This window comes from Ranitomeya imitator, chromosome 8 (genome assembly GCF_032444005.1).
Source record: "Ranitomeya imitator isolate aRanImi1 chromosome 8, aRanImi1.pri, whole genome shotgun sequence".
Lineage (NCBI taxonomy): Eukaryota > Metazoa > Chordata > Amphibia > Anura > Dendrobatidae > Ranitomeya > Ranitomeya imitator.
The window spans coordinates 74,200,171-74,214,982 of NC_091289.1; the positions used below are offsets into that span (position 1 = coordinate 74,200,171).

Genomic DNA, 14,812 nt, shown 5'->3' on the forward strand with positions numbered 1-14,812 from the left:
GAGAGAAAATATGCGGCACTCACCCCAATTCAGCAGTGAAAAGCGTGAATTTTAATGGAAAACAGACAGATAAAAATCCGTTACAACATCAGGTAAGCAGGAGGGTGCGGTGTTGGAGCTCCAACCTCCAACACCGCACCCTCCTGCTTACCTGATGTTGTAACGGATTTTTATCTGTCTGTTTTCCATTAAAATTCACGCTTTTCACTGCTGAATTGGGGTGAGTGCCGCATATTTTCTCTCTTATGTAGATATCTGTCAGTGTGTGCCATGGTGGAGAATGGAAAAGATCGTGAGAAGGTGCAGCAGTCAATTCGAGATGACCCTACCTCCATATGTGTTTACATGCAGACTGGCCTTAGAGCTAGGACAGAGCCTACTGTATTACACTAGGGAGTGCTTTTTCTTTTAGTTAGGCTTGGAGGTGGTCTGAGAACTATGCGAAGGCAGTTATCAGTTACAGGGGTTGTCCAGACTCCAAGGATTGCATCAAATCTTCTCAGAAACACCATGATAGACCATCTGTACATCTCCTTGCCATAAACCTGTAAGGCTATATTGCACACGATGCGGATTTGCTTCAGATCCGCAGCAGATTTTTCTGCGCAGAAACGCTGCAGATCCGCACTGTGATTTACAGTACAATGTAAATCAATGGGTAAAAAAAAGTTGTGCACATGGTGCGGAAAAATCAGTGCGGAATTGCTGTGGATTTTAAAGAAGTGCATGTCACTTCTTTTGTGCGGATCTGCAGCGTTTCTGTACCCCTCCATGATAGAAATCCACAGTGGCAAAAAATGCAGAAAATCTGCACAAAATCCGCATTAATTCCACACAAAATCCAAATAAAAACCGCAGCAAATCCGCAGCTGCGAATTCTGCCAGGAGATGCGGATTTTGTGCAGAAAATTCTGCACCACATTTCCTACATGTGCACATAGCCTAAAATCTAACTCATCATCTCACATCTTTAACTCACATACCCAAAGAGTTAAGTCTGGGGAAACAAAAAGGTCCTAGATAGTTATATGTAAATGTTGTAATTCTCTATTTTATTTAGCGATCAGAATTTTGCCCTCTGCAAAATAACAAACCCTTATGCTTAGCAGTTCTGCCATAATATAAAAATCGTTGTCAGATACTTTATAATTCAAAACTATAAGTCAAAACCTCGTCCAGACATCCGTTTATCATATACATTTTCTATCCGTTGCCTTCATGGATAGAACATGTACCCATTATAGTCTATGACTATTCTCATGTCAGCGTTTTGGTTATTTTTTGCAGACTTTTTGTACAGTGCATATTTCATTACAATTTGTATGTTGACATTAATTAGTATTTACATTTTACTAAGCCAGCTTTGCTATTAGACAGTTTTGTTTATATCCCCCATTGTGTGCACTTTTAAGAATTGAAATCATGACGCAGACATTACAAGATTTTTTTCTAGCACTATATATATATATATATATATATATATATATATATATATCAGCGTCATGGATTAAAATCACCCATACAAGTCTATGGATCCATGAAAAACATGGACAGCACAAGAATTACATCAGTGTACAATCCATGTGCTGTCCGTGATTAACAATGCAATAGATAGGGGAAACGTATTTATTTTTTTGCAATTCCAAAACTCACTGATGTAAACACCAATGGTAAAAACTGACATTGACCAAACACTGATAAAATTAGGATCCAAAACAATGATAACTCAGATTTTTTTTTTAATTAAGAACGTGAAAAATCACTGATGCAAACTTACCCAGTTGGCCAAATGGTCTCATTATGCAGGACACATATTTGGTGCATTTTTCGACCACACTCCAAGCATTCCACAAATCTAGAAACAAAAAAATATATATTATTCTTTATTCTGGCTTTTACTTTCTTTATGGGCTTTATTCAGATGATACATTTACCGTATTTTGCAGATTATACGACGCACCATAAATTTTGAGGAAAATAGGAAAAGTGTTTTTAATAAAATGGTGGTGATTCTTATAATCCATGCGTCTTATTGCTTACCGGGGTGGTGGCTGCAGAGAAGCGGGGTCCCAGGGTCACTGCTGGAGGAGGCAAGAGTGGAGTGTTGCTGCAGACTGGGATGAGGGGGTGTTGAAATGTACGGCGCACGGCTGCAAGTTGCTACGGGGGCTCTGCTGACATTTTGTGAAAGCCCACAGCCCCCACAGTTATATGGTTTCCTGTGTGGCGGACTCTGGGAAAATGGCTGCCGGGGTGGCGCCTGCACAGATGGACATCTCCGGAGATGAGATCTCATCTCCTTGAGATCTTGGTGCAGAGATCTCCATCTGTGCATGTGCTGCCCGCAGCAGCCATCATCTCGGAGTCCACCATATAGGAAACCATGTAACTGGAGGGCTCTGGGCTTTCTCAAAATGTCAGCAGAGGCCCTGCAGCACCGAACACCCCCACATCCTAGGCTGCGGCCTGCAGCAACGCTCCACTCTTGCCTCCTCCAGCAGCGACCCTGCTCCACTGCAGCCGGTAAGATATATACACCATTATAAGACGCATCCCAATTTTCCCCCAAATTTGGGGAGGAAAAAAAGGCGTCTTATAATCCGAAAAATACGGTGATTACTTTCTCACCCATCTTTGGAGGTACATGTAAAAGGTGAGAATTAGTTATAACGGTTTATAAACATATTTTGTTATTTCGTTCAAAATCTAGCAGAAAATACTTCGCGTAAATTTACAGTATTTGAATGCAGATATTATGGTAAACATTTTATATTTAGTTTTGATTATTTTAGACAAATAAATCTACCTATATACGGTATCTAATTTGTATTTTAATAGTTTTATAAGTGTTATTCATAAAAGCAATAACAGGACGTTGTTCTCTAAATACAGGTGTCTAAGTGTTAAGCTTTCATTTTCTATTTTTGAAAGTCTAGCTAACTGGACAAAGCGAGCTTCAAGGACTTCTGCAGAATTCATAAAGTCTGCGGGAGTCATAATTTAAGACAAATTTTTCCATTTAAAATAGCTTCTCTCTAAGGTAATGTAATATAAGAAGCCATGCTTATTGTTTTTTTTTCTCTCTGTGGTGGTAATAAAAACTTGTCACTTGGCTTCTGAGAACAGACAAGCCAGTACACCAAGAAACCCTGCTTGTGTGCTCTAGTCTCCGATCGCCTTCCTGATTTGATCAAAACTGGTAAATGTGTGAACCCTTTCGAGTTTCTCCTAAACCTTTCCATACAGGTTTCCACATCAGTATACAGCCATGTACATGAGCCTTTTTCCACCCAGTGATGCAGGTTTTTGTTATCATTGGTATATGAACTGCAAATGAGGTCTGAAGGTCCCCATACGCATTAACTGGTTATTGGCCAATGAAGAAATTGTATGTCGTAGCCAAGTAACAGTTCTAGCCCTGCGACAAACCTTTCCATCGGGCTGATCTCACGGGTTCTGTAAGTGCCACCATGATATCTGTGGCAGGAGAAAACCTGTGTTACTTCGCGATGAACGCTCCTGCCTCAGCTGCTGGGATCAGTGCTTGTGCAGATTCGGCCAGTTTAATCCTCTACATGCTGCAGTCAAAACCAACTGTGCCATCTAAATAGACAGTGAGGCAGCCCCATGTGACAACTGCGGGTACCGATGGGTTGCTTTGGTAGCTGGGATCCTACTTTCATTAGTCAGTTCCAAAGGCAGGGTCTAAAAAGATGGTGATCAGCATTTTAGGGACAGACACACTGCCACATTACAGCAGTGTATTGGGTGTGTGATCAAGCTCACTGAAAGTGGTGTGTTCGCGGAACTTTAGACGTAAAAGAAAAAAAGCTTTAAAAAATAAAAAATCCCATAAAAAATTATACATAATGTAAAAATAAAAAAAATCTGATCACCATTTGTATCATTGTGCCCGTAATAACCAGACTTAACATAGTTAACCACACAGGTAAACCCTATAAAAAAAATTTACAAAATTGGTATTTTTGCTAACGAAAAACCAGGCTGACTGGGGGTTAGTCGGGCAGGTTTCTTTTCCCGCAGACAGGGGGAGTCGGGCAGCAGGTTTCTCTTCCCGCAGACAGGGGGGAGTTGGGCAGGTTTCTCTTCCCGCTGACCAGGGGTTAGTCGGGCAGGTTTCTCTTCCCGCTGACCAGGGGTTAGTCGGGCAGGTTTCTTTTCCCGCAGACAGGGGGAGTCGGGCAGCAGGTTTCTCTTCCCACTGACCAGGGGGTAGTCGGGCAGGTTTCTCTTCCTGCTGACCAGGAGGAGTCGGGAAGCAGCTTTCTCTTCCCGCTGACAGGGGGGTAGTCAGGCAGCAGGTTTCTCTTCCCGCTGATAGGGGGGAGTCGGGCAGCAGGTTTCTCTTCCCGCTGACAGGGGGGAGTCGGGCAGCAGGTTTCTCTTCCCACTGACCAGGGGGTAGTCGGGCAGCAGGTTTCTCTTCCCACTGATAGGGGGGAGTCGGGCAGCAGGTTTCTCTTCCCACTGATAGGGGGGAGTCGGGCAGGTTTCTCTTCTCGCTGACAGGGGGGAGACGGGCAGCAGGTTTCTTTTCCTGCTGACCGGGGGGTAGTCAGGCAGGTTTCCCTTCCCACAGACAGGGAGGAGTAGGGCAGCAGGTTTCTCTTCCTGCTGACCGGGGGGCAGTTGGGCAGAAGGTTTCTCAACCTGCTGACTGGGCGGGGTTGGAGTCGGGCAGCAGGATTCTCTTCCTACTGACCGGAGGTTAGTCAGGCAGGTTTCTCTTCCCGCAGACGGGGGAGTCGGGCAGCAGGTTTCTCTTCCCGCTGACAGGGGGTAGTCGGGCATCAAGCTTCTCTTACCACAGACAAGGGGAGTCAGGCAGCAGGTTTCTCTTCCCGCTGACAGGGGGGAGTCGGGCAGCAGATTTCTCTTCCCAACAACAGGGGGTAGTCGGGCAGCAGGTTTCTCTTCCCGCTGATAGGGGGGAGTCGGGCAGCAGGTTTCTCTTCTCGCTGACAGGGGGGGGGGGGGGGGGGGAGTCGGGCAGCAGGTTTCTCTTCCTGCTGACCGGGGGGTAGTCAGGCAGGTTTCCCTTCCCACAGGCAGGGAGGAGTAGGGCAGCAGGTTTCTCTTCCCGCTGACTGGGGGGGGGGGGTTGGAGTCGGGCAGCAGGTTTCTCTTCCTACTGACCGGAGGTTAGTCGGGCAGGTTTCTCTTCCCGCAGACGGGGGAATCGGGCAGCAGGTTTCTCTTCCCGCTGACAGGGGGTAGTCGGGCATCAGGCTTCTCTTCCCACAGACAAGGGGAGTCAGGCAGCAGGTTTCTCTTCCCGCTGACAGGGGGGAGTCGGGCAGCAGGTTTCTCTTCCCGCTGACTGGGGGTAGTCGGGCAGCAGGTTTCTCTTCCCGCAGACGGGGGAGTCGGGCAGCAGGTTTCTCTTCCCGCTGACAGGGGGTAGACGGGCAAGCAGGTTTCTCTTCCCGCTGACGGGGTAGTCGGGCAGCAGGTTTCTCTTCCCGCTGACAGGGGGGAGTCGGGCAGCAGGTTATTTTTCTTGCCTTGCTCCGATAAAAACACATTAATGTATGAAGGAGAGTATGGCTGACTAAATCAATTACTGACCTTACATAAGCTCGCTTAAGCATAATATGGCAAGATGGCGCCTGCATCCGGGACAACACCCTGTTATGCAAGATGGATCTGGGAGGAAGCTGATGCAACACACAAGACCATATAAACAATCAGCCTATCACAGACATACACGTGGCTTGCAAGCTACGCATTATCTCCGCCCTATCGCTTCCTACTACATAAGATGTTGTATCTCTACCAATGAACAAGTTCTATGCCTACTCTAATAAAGAGAGGAGTATACATCTGACTGTCTCCGGTGTCATTTCTTTTGCACATGCATTTGGTTGATAGATTAGATCAGGAAAACTTCTTACAAACTAATATATGCGCAGGTGTGAAAATATAACCGCTTTCAAAAGAGAAGCCCCTCTTGTAAAATATAACCTTTATTATTAAATCTATGATAAAATAGAGAAAATCCCCCTCAGTGAAAAATGCATATATATATACTGGGCTGAGAGATAATAGGGAAGATCAATCAGTGAAATACCCAATATTCTCAAACTGACTAGTAATAATAAAAAAATACCTCCATCAAAGATACACATACATGCATATATATGTACAGTCATGGCCAGAAGTTTTGAGAATTACATCAAAATTATTTTCACATGATCTGCTGCCCTCTGGTTTTTATTAGTGTTTGTCTGATGTTTATATCACATACAGAAATATAATTGCAATCATATTATGAGTACCAATAGGTTATATTGACAGTTAGAATGAGTTAATGCAGCAAGTCAATATTTGCAGTGTTGACCCTTCTTCAAGACCTCTGCAATTCTCCCTGGCATGCTCTCAATCAACTTCTGGACCAAATCCTGACTGATAGCAGTCCATTCTTGCATAATCAATGCTTGCATTTTGCCAGAATTTGTTGGTTTTTGTTTGTCCACGCGTCTCTTGATGATTGACCACAAGTTCTCAATGGGATTAAGATCTGGGGAGTTTCCAGGCCATGGACCCAAAATCTCTATGTTTAGTTCCATGAGCCATTTAGTTATCACCTTTGCTTTATGGCAAGGTGCTCCATCATGCTGGAAAAGGCATTGTTGGGCACCAAACTGCTCTTGGACGGTTGGGAGAAGTTGTTTTTGGAGGGCATTCTGGTACCATTCTTTATTTATGGCTGTGTTTTTAGGCAAGACTGTGAGTGAGCCGATTCCCTTGGCTGAGAAGCAACCCCAGACATGAATGGTTTCAGGATGCTTTACAGTTGGCATGAGACAAGACTGGTGGTAGCGCTCACCTCTTCTTCTCCGAATAAGCCGTTTTCCAGATGTCCCAAACAATCGAAAAGGGGATTCATCAGAGAAAATTACTTTGCCCCAGTCCTCAGCAGTCCACTCCCTGTACCTTTTGCAGAATATCAGTCGGTCCCTGATGTTTTTTCTGGAGAGAAGTGGCTTCTTTGCTGCCCTCCTTGAAACCAGGCCTTGCTCAAAGAGTCTCCGCCTCACAGTGCGTGCAGAAGCACTCACACCAGCCTGCTGCCATTCCTGAGCATGCTCGGCACTGCTGGTAGTCCGATCCCGCAGCTGAAACAGTTTTCAGATACGGTCCTGGCGCTTGCTGGTCTTTCTTGGGCGCCCTGGAGCCTTTTTGACAACAATCGAAGCTCTCTCCTTGAAGTTCGTGATGATGCGATAGATTGTTGACTGAGGTGCAATCTTTGTAGCTGCGATACTCTTCCCTGTTAGGCCATTTTTGTGCAGTGCAATGATGGCTGCACGTGTTTCTTTAAAGATAACCATGGTTAACTGAAGAGAAACAATGATACCAAGCACCAGCCTCCTTTTAAAGTGTCCAGTGATGTCATTGTTACTTAATCATGACTGATTGATCGCCAGCCCTTTCCTCATCAACACCCACACCTGTGTTAATGGATCAATCACTAAAACGATGTTAGCTGCTCCTTTTAAGGCAGGACTGCAATGATGTTGAAATGTGTTTTGGGGGTTAAAGTTCATTTTCTGGGCAAATATTGACTTTGCAAGTACAGTAATTGCTGTTAAGCTGATCACTCTGACATTCAGGAGTATATGCAAATTGCCATTAGAAAAAATGAAGTAGTAGGCTTTGGAAAAATTAATATTTGTCTCATTCTCAAAACTTTTGGCCATGACTGTACACCCAGTACTATACCTCATAGAAAACAACTGACAGCACCATATTTGAGAATATCTAGATAGTGATGGTATGAAAGTGCTGCTATGTCACAACAAGCTCACTCAGCCGATGTGTGGAAATGAGTGACCTGGCCCTATATATCAGCTCTGTCTGAGTGCCTACCTAGGTGCGGAGGTTGGCACCTTAAGAAACACTGCACTCCTATTAAACCCTATAAGACCGAAAGTAAGAAACAGAGGGCCAGAGGGCCTGTATTGACTATATGATGCACTACTAGATTGATAACAATGTTCACATAATAACTAGTAAAAGGGTAATAAACGATTTACCAACGATCACGACCAGCAATACGACCTGGCCGTGATCGTTGGTAAGTCGTTGTTTGGTCGCTGGGGAGGTGTCACACAGACAGCTCTCTCCAGCGACCAACGATCAGGGGAACAACTTCGGCATCGTTGAAACTGTCTTCAACGATGCCGAAGTCCCCGGGTAACCAGGGTAAACATCAGGTTACTAAGTGCAGGGCCGCGCTTAGTAACCCGATATTTACCCTGGTTACCATTGTAAAAGTAAAAAAAAAAAACAAAAAAAACACTACATACTCACATTCCGATGTCTGTCACATCCCCCGGCGTCAGCTTCCCTGCACTGTGTAAGTGCCGGCCGTAAAGCAGAGCGGTGACGTCACCGCTGTGCTCTGCTTTACTGCTGGCGCTGACACAGTGCAGGGAAGCTGACGCCGGGGGACGTGACAGACATCGGAATGTGAGTATGTAGTTTTTTTGTTTTTTTTTACTTTTACAATGGTAACCAGGGTAAATATCGGGTTACTAAGCGCAGCCCTGCACTTAGTAACCCGATGTTTACCCTGGTTACAGGTGAACACATCGCTAGATCGGCATCACACACGCCGATCTAGCGATGACAGCGGGGTGATCAGCGACCAAAAAAAGGTCCTGATCATTCCCTACGACCAACGATCTCCCAGCAGGGGCCTGATCGTTGGTCGCTGTCACACAAAGATATCGTTAGCGGGATTGTTGCAACTTCACAAAAAGCGGGACGTTGAAACGATATCGATATCCTATCGTTATGTGTGAAGGTACCTTTAGATGTACATATGTAAAATAGAAGAGATAGTGCATTTAATCTAGATCACTCATAACTGATACAATTAGAGTTATAGATAAATATCTAGATACCATAACAACACTTCACTATAAAAAGAATCCCACCTTATCAATTTTCAGGGATTAAATAGGTGCTGACATATAATAACTAATAGATATTCCAACAACAATACTGCATGGCATTGATAAACCAAATGAATAACCATAGCCACAAATGGCACTGCATAACACACAACTGCAATTTGTTAAATACACTGAAAGCACAAAGGGAATAGTTCCTCAAACAAACTGTACTTATCTGCTCCAGTGCGGCATTGCAAGCAAACGGCTGGAAACTACGATAATATAGCTCCTCAGATGAAGACACTCAACGCGTTTTCCCCAACCTCAATCTTATCATGACTCCCTACTGCCAAGACATCACAAATCTCTCCTGATGAACCCGGTTGGGGGAAACGCGTCGAGAGTGTGTCTTCATCTGAGCAGCTATATTATCGTATCCACTAAAATCCACACACCCTGTCACACACCACTCGGTATGTTATGTTAGCATGATGTTTTTACAATTCTTGATATTTGATAACGTGTTAAGCATTCACTGTAACAAAAGGGTATTTGTTGCGGACTCCCACCGCTTATGCTGTTATATAGTTCACCCCTTGTTCCAGTCTTATCCTTGTCTTTTGCCTTTTGAATATTAATAAACATTTTGGATATTTGTAAAATTTCTGCAGACATTTTTCCACTGCTTCTGTTGTGGTGTCTCGTAACTTTTTTTTGTGCGTCGGGTCCGCCATTTTTGACTGCGCATGCGTGGCAGAAACTCCGCCCCTTCCTCTCCGGACCTTACAATGGGGCAGCGGATGCGTTGTAAAACTGCATCCGTTGCCCCCGTTGTTCATTTTTTTCGCAGTTTGCGTCGGTACGTCGGGCTAGTGTGAAAGTAGCCTTACAGAGGCAGCAGGAATTGGCAGTCTCTCCCTGCTGCCTCTGTAACCGGCACATCATGTTTTAGTCCTAGTCCCAAGGTATGAAATAAAGGACTGGTGAGTGCCGCATCTATTTTCTTCAATATTGCACATTTAAGCACTTTATGCAGAGCACCAAACACCGTTCCATCAGCCGCTGCTGTTGTCTGGTGCCAGTACTTTTGTCTTTGAAAGTTGCAAAACATGGAAATAAAGCTGTCAGTATCTGACCAATGCATAATCGAACAACGGTATCTTTCCTGACAGCATTGAAAACAGTTAATTTATTGAAAAAGTAAATTGCAGCGAATACATACAGTTCTGGATCTAGAGTGTCATTTTTCCGTTTGGAGAACTGGTCTTTGCTGATTGTTCTAAAATAAACAAAACCAAATCAGTGAAGGAAACAAGCTAAGAATATATAGACTTTCACACAGCTTACTACCATACAGTTTGTGTGTACATGTATAGCACATATAGAGCCACCAGCTCCCATTGTGAGTCTTCTGATGTCCGGGAAACTGTTGCCTTATTGAAGCCCTGGTGTGTTTGCTCTCCACATATGGTACTCCGTTCTTGGTCTGGGCTGGAGGGTTGGGATGTATGTGATTGTGCATGTAAGCGTGTGTAAGAGTAGGTGTATGAGTGCGAGTTTTGTGTTCTCTGCCCCATTCTCTGGCTCTTGTGGTTTTGGCCACAACGCCGTTGGATGGATGTTCTGATATGAGCACATGAGGCACAATAACACGAATACTTAGCACTCATGCTTACCACGTGCCCCATCACGCTATGCCTTTGTTGGTAATCTAGATTCACTGTTGTATATTCATGTGTGTAATATTTACCAATTGTTACTTGGACATTATTTGTGATTCAATAGTGTTTGATAAATGGCCTGGTGATACTCAGTGCCCATCTAGCTACAGACAAGCTTCAGCAGCACAGTCTCCTACCACTGACAGTATGTGGTAATTCAGAGTAAACCTACTGCAGAAAGGATTTTAGGCCTGAACATAACTTAATATGACTGCTTGGACAACGGAACGCCTGCCAATGTTTTTTGAAAAGATTTCTTTATTACATTGTCATTTAATGTAAAAGATTTGTGTTTATGTACTTTATTTCAATGGATCAACTCAAAAATCACAGTAAGAAAAAAAAGATATGACTGCTCTATTGGACAGTGGATTGTGTAAACAGTAATGTAAAGGTTTTTCTGTACAGATTTTATACAAGTAGGAGGAAGATTGATTACAAAAATCTGACAAGACTTTTGGCCACCAAAAGGTATCTATATGTGGGATGTCATAACACACGTGGATACTTATTTGCCATCACACAAAGCCCTAATTAGCTTGTATCAGACGGAACCTGCATGGACATTAGAGCATGCCACAAATTTTAACATCTGCCCCAAGCTCATTTTTGTTTGGATTTTGAACAAACCTTCAGATAAATGGGCTGTAAAGCCAGCACCACCCAGGAAAACCGCAGGCCACAGCGTTCACAACACTTACTGGTGCAAAAAATAAAAGGTGAAAATCATGGTGCACGCCACAATTTGCAACTCGTAAAATGTTTCTAAATAGTGGGTGGGTTTTGCAAAAGAGCGGAGGGCCTCAGTGAGCATGAGGATCCGAGTAAATGTGACGGGTAAATTAATTATTTTGGCAACTTCATGTCAAGAAATGAGTCAGATTTATTAAGAGGTGCAAGCCTACACCAAGAAAAAAAGACAAAAAAAAAAACCCCTTGATGAAAAATACGCCTGGTTTACTAAGACCAGCACAAAATGTGCAGTCCTAATAAATGTCCCCCCACTATCTGACCCTAACATGTGACAAGTCAGGAACCTGTGCAAGTACAAAGCCTTAACAGCAATGCTCCCTCACATAATACAATATAGGCACTTAATATCATTTTACATCTCAAAACTACAAAGTGATATACACATACAAATGCTACATTTAAGAGAAATATCTTCACTTACGTTTGTGGTTGTGTGGGGTCATCACCTAGAGAGACACTCTCCCCTTGGATCTCGTTGAAGCATTTCTCACAGAAGTGGTACCTATCAGCAAGAAGGCCATATTTGGGTGAACTGTGCGTTCACGCAACGACCGCCGAACCACGCGAGACGGGAAGCCATCAGTCAGAGGATGTTGCAGGAGAGAGACAGGGTGTACGCAGGAGGTCACATCAGGCCAAGCCACGAGCCCAGGTAATTTTTTAATATAAAGGATTTTTGGGATTTCATTGCAATCAAAGCCACCACAGGTACAAGCAAGGGAAGGGCAAGAAATGAACATAAAACAGAGAAAAAAAAAAGCAGGGTTGGGGTGGGCATGACAAAAGCCAGACAAAAACAGACAAGACAAAGCAGAAAGCCAATGCAAAGCACAGATTAGCAAAGGATTCTCTTGAAATGGGATTACAAGCAGCAAAATCATCACAGCAAATCAAAAGGGAGGATTAAACAAAAACTAATAAAACAAGGTTCAGAGACAAGGGTAGAGTTTGTCATCTTGCTCCGCTTAGAGATATGGTTTAACTTAAGTCACCAATATCAGAGATATGGATGCTAACACACACACAAAATATTTCACAATTGTTTTTTAAGTAAATATATTTGTAAAGGAGTTATTGAAATTCTCACCAGATGTCGGTAACATATACAATCCACACAGACAAAGAAATCGAACAATAGATATCCATAAATTAAGTTACCATATGTGTAATAATGAGAAATTGCACAGGAAAAAAGTATTAACACGCTTAATGAAATTTAATACTTTGTATAAAAGCCTTTGTAGGTAATGACAGCTTCAAGACGCCTCCTGTATGGAGAAACTAGTTGCATGCATTGCTCAGCTGCGGCTTTGGCCTTTTCTTTGACACAAACACTCTTCAAATCCTGAAGGTCCCATGGGCTCCTATGAACTCTAAGCTTTAGTTCCTTCCATAAATGTTCTATTGGATTCAGGCCAGGTGATTGGCTAGGCCATTCTAACAGCTTTATTTTCTCTCTGAAACCAACTGAGAGTTTCCCTGGCTGAGTGTTTGTGATCATTGCCTTGCAGAAATGTCCACCCTTGTTTCAACTTCATCATCCTGGAATATGTCAGCAGGTTTTATCAAGACTGTCTTGGTACGTCTGTCCATTGATCCTTTCTTCAACTTAGTTTGCCAGTGCTATATGCTGAAAAACAGCCCCACACCATGATGTTCCCACCTCCAAACTTCACTGTTGGTATGGTGCTTTGGGGTGATATGCAGTGCCTATCTGCCTCCAAACATGATGTGTATTATGAGATCCAAACAGTTTAATTTTGGGCTCATCTAACTAGACTATAATCCCCCTGTATTTCACTGGCTTGAATAAATGTTTTTGAGCAAACCTTAAAAAGCACGTTAACATGATTTGGGTCAGCAATGGAGTCTTGCGTGGTGAGCGTGCATACAGGCCAAGGAAGTTGAGTGCAGTATTTTCTTTGAAACAATTTTCCCCTTTGATTACATTTTTTTTTAGCTCCCCACATGTGGTTCTTGGCTGTTGGAAAAGTTCTGATATTTGTCTTCACTCCTTTGTCTGGAATCTTGCGGGGAGCACCTGGTCGTGGCTGGTTTATGGTGAAATTATGTTCTTTCCAATCCCGCATTACATCCCCCTGTAACCAATGCCATCTGTATATTTTAAAACAATAAGGTTGCAAAGGTCTTGAGACAGCTGATTTTACCCATCATGAGATGTCTTTTGTGTGGCACCTTGGTAATGAGACACCTTTTTATAGGCCATCAGTTGAACCAGCTGATATTCAGGAATGCTTTCTAATTATTGAAAGACTTCAGCTGGTGTCATGACTTTCTATAGCTTTTTGCACCTCTTCATGTGTTCAACACTTTTTCCTTGTGTCATGCCTCATTACTACACAACTTAATTTAATTACATCTATGGTTTGACTTCTTTGCCTTTACAGATTGGATGGGTTGTTACTGGAATCGGGTGAGAATTTCGTGTGAAGAACACCTTAAGGTTATGTGCACACGTTCAGGATTTCTCGCAGAAAATTCCTGAGAAAAAACGGACATTTTCTACAAGAAATTTGCAAGTAATCTGCATGCGGTTTTGCCGCGTTTTTTTCCGGACACTTCCCAATGCATTTTGTAGTGGGAAATCTGCAAAAAAAAAACAACGCAAAATTAATGAACATGCTGCGTTTTTTTCGCGGAAAAAAACGCATCATGTGCACAAAACATGCGAAATTCATTCTAAATGATGGGATGCTTATTGTATGCTATTTTTTTTTGCGGTTTTATCGGGAAAAACCGTGAAAAAAACGCAACGTGTGCACACAGCCTTACAAATATATTTACTTAGAAAATTGGTGACGTGTTCAATACTTATTTCACCCGCTGTATATACTCACACATTAAAATATATATATCTGGACTTTTTCAACCAAATATGTACCATATATATGTGTTTTCTATTGGGCCAATGCATCTAAATTAAAACACATTTATAAACAGTTTTCAGTAAGAATTGAGAAATAGAATGATGCATTACTCCAAGGATCAGATACTCAGGGTATGTTGTCGTTAATGATTGAGATACAAATCTCCATTGAAAACACAGGCACTTAGTGAACAGATTTTTAAAATAACTTTAGATCTTCAGGAATCACATACAGTTTAGTAGATTTAAGGCTATGTGCACACGTTCAGGAATTCATGCAGAAAATTCCTGAGAATTCCGGACATTTTCGGCATGAAATCCGCAAGAAAACCGCATGCGTTTTTGCCGCGATTTTGCCGCGGTTTTTTCCGGACACTTCCCAATGCATTTTGGAGTGGGAAATCCGCAAAAAAAACGCAAAAAGATAGAGCATGTCCGGATTTTGTGCGGTATGCGTTTTTTTTGCGGAAAAAAACGCATCATGTGCACAAAACGTCCGGAATTCATTCTAAATGATGGGATGCTTA

General features: G+C 43.0%; 1 protein-coding gene across 2 annotated transcripts in view; it reads right to left on the reverse strand.

Annotated features, from left to right (window-relative positions):
- Nucleotides 1-14,812, reverse strand: part of EP300 (E1A binding protein p300) — a 163,265-nt gene that overhangs the window by 45,403 nt on the left and 103,050 nt on the right. For both annotated transcript variants that reach the window (XM_069737084.1, XM_069737083.1), the window contains exons 20-22: nucleotides 11,820-11,900; nucleotides 10,147-10,203; nucleotides 1,778-1,855 (exon numbers count right to left, since the gene is read on the reverse strand). In XM_069737084.1, the coding sequence (XP_069593185.1) occupies nucleotides 1,778-1,855; nucleotides 10,147-10,203; nucleotides 11,820-11,900 (216 nt within the window). The remainder of the gene's footprint in view (nucleotides 1-1,777; nucleotides 1,856-10,146; nucleotides 10,204-11,819; nucleotides 11,901-14,812) is intronic.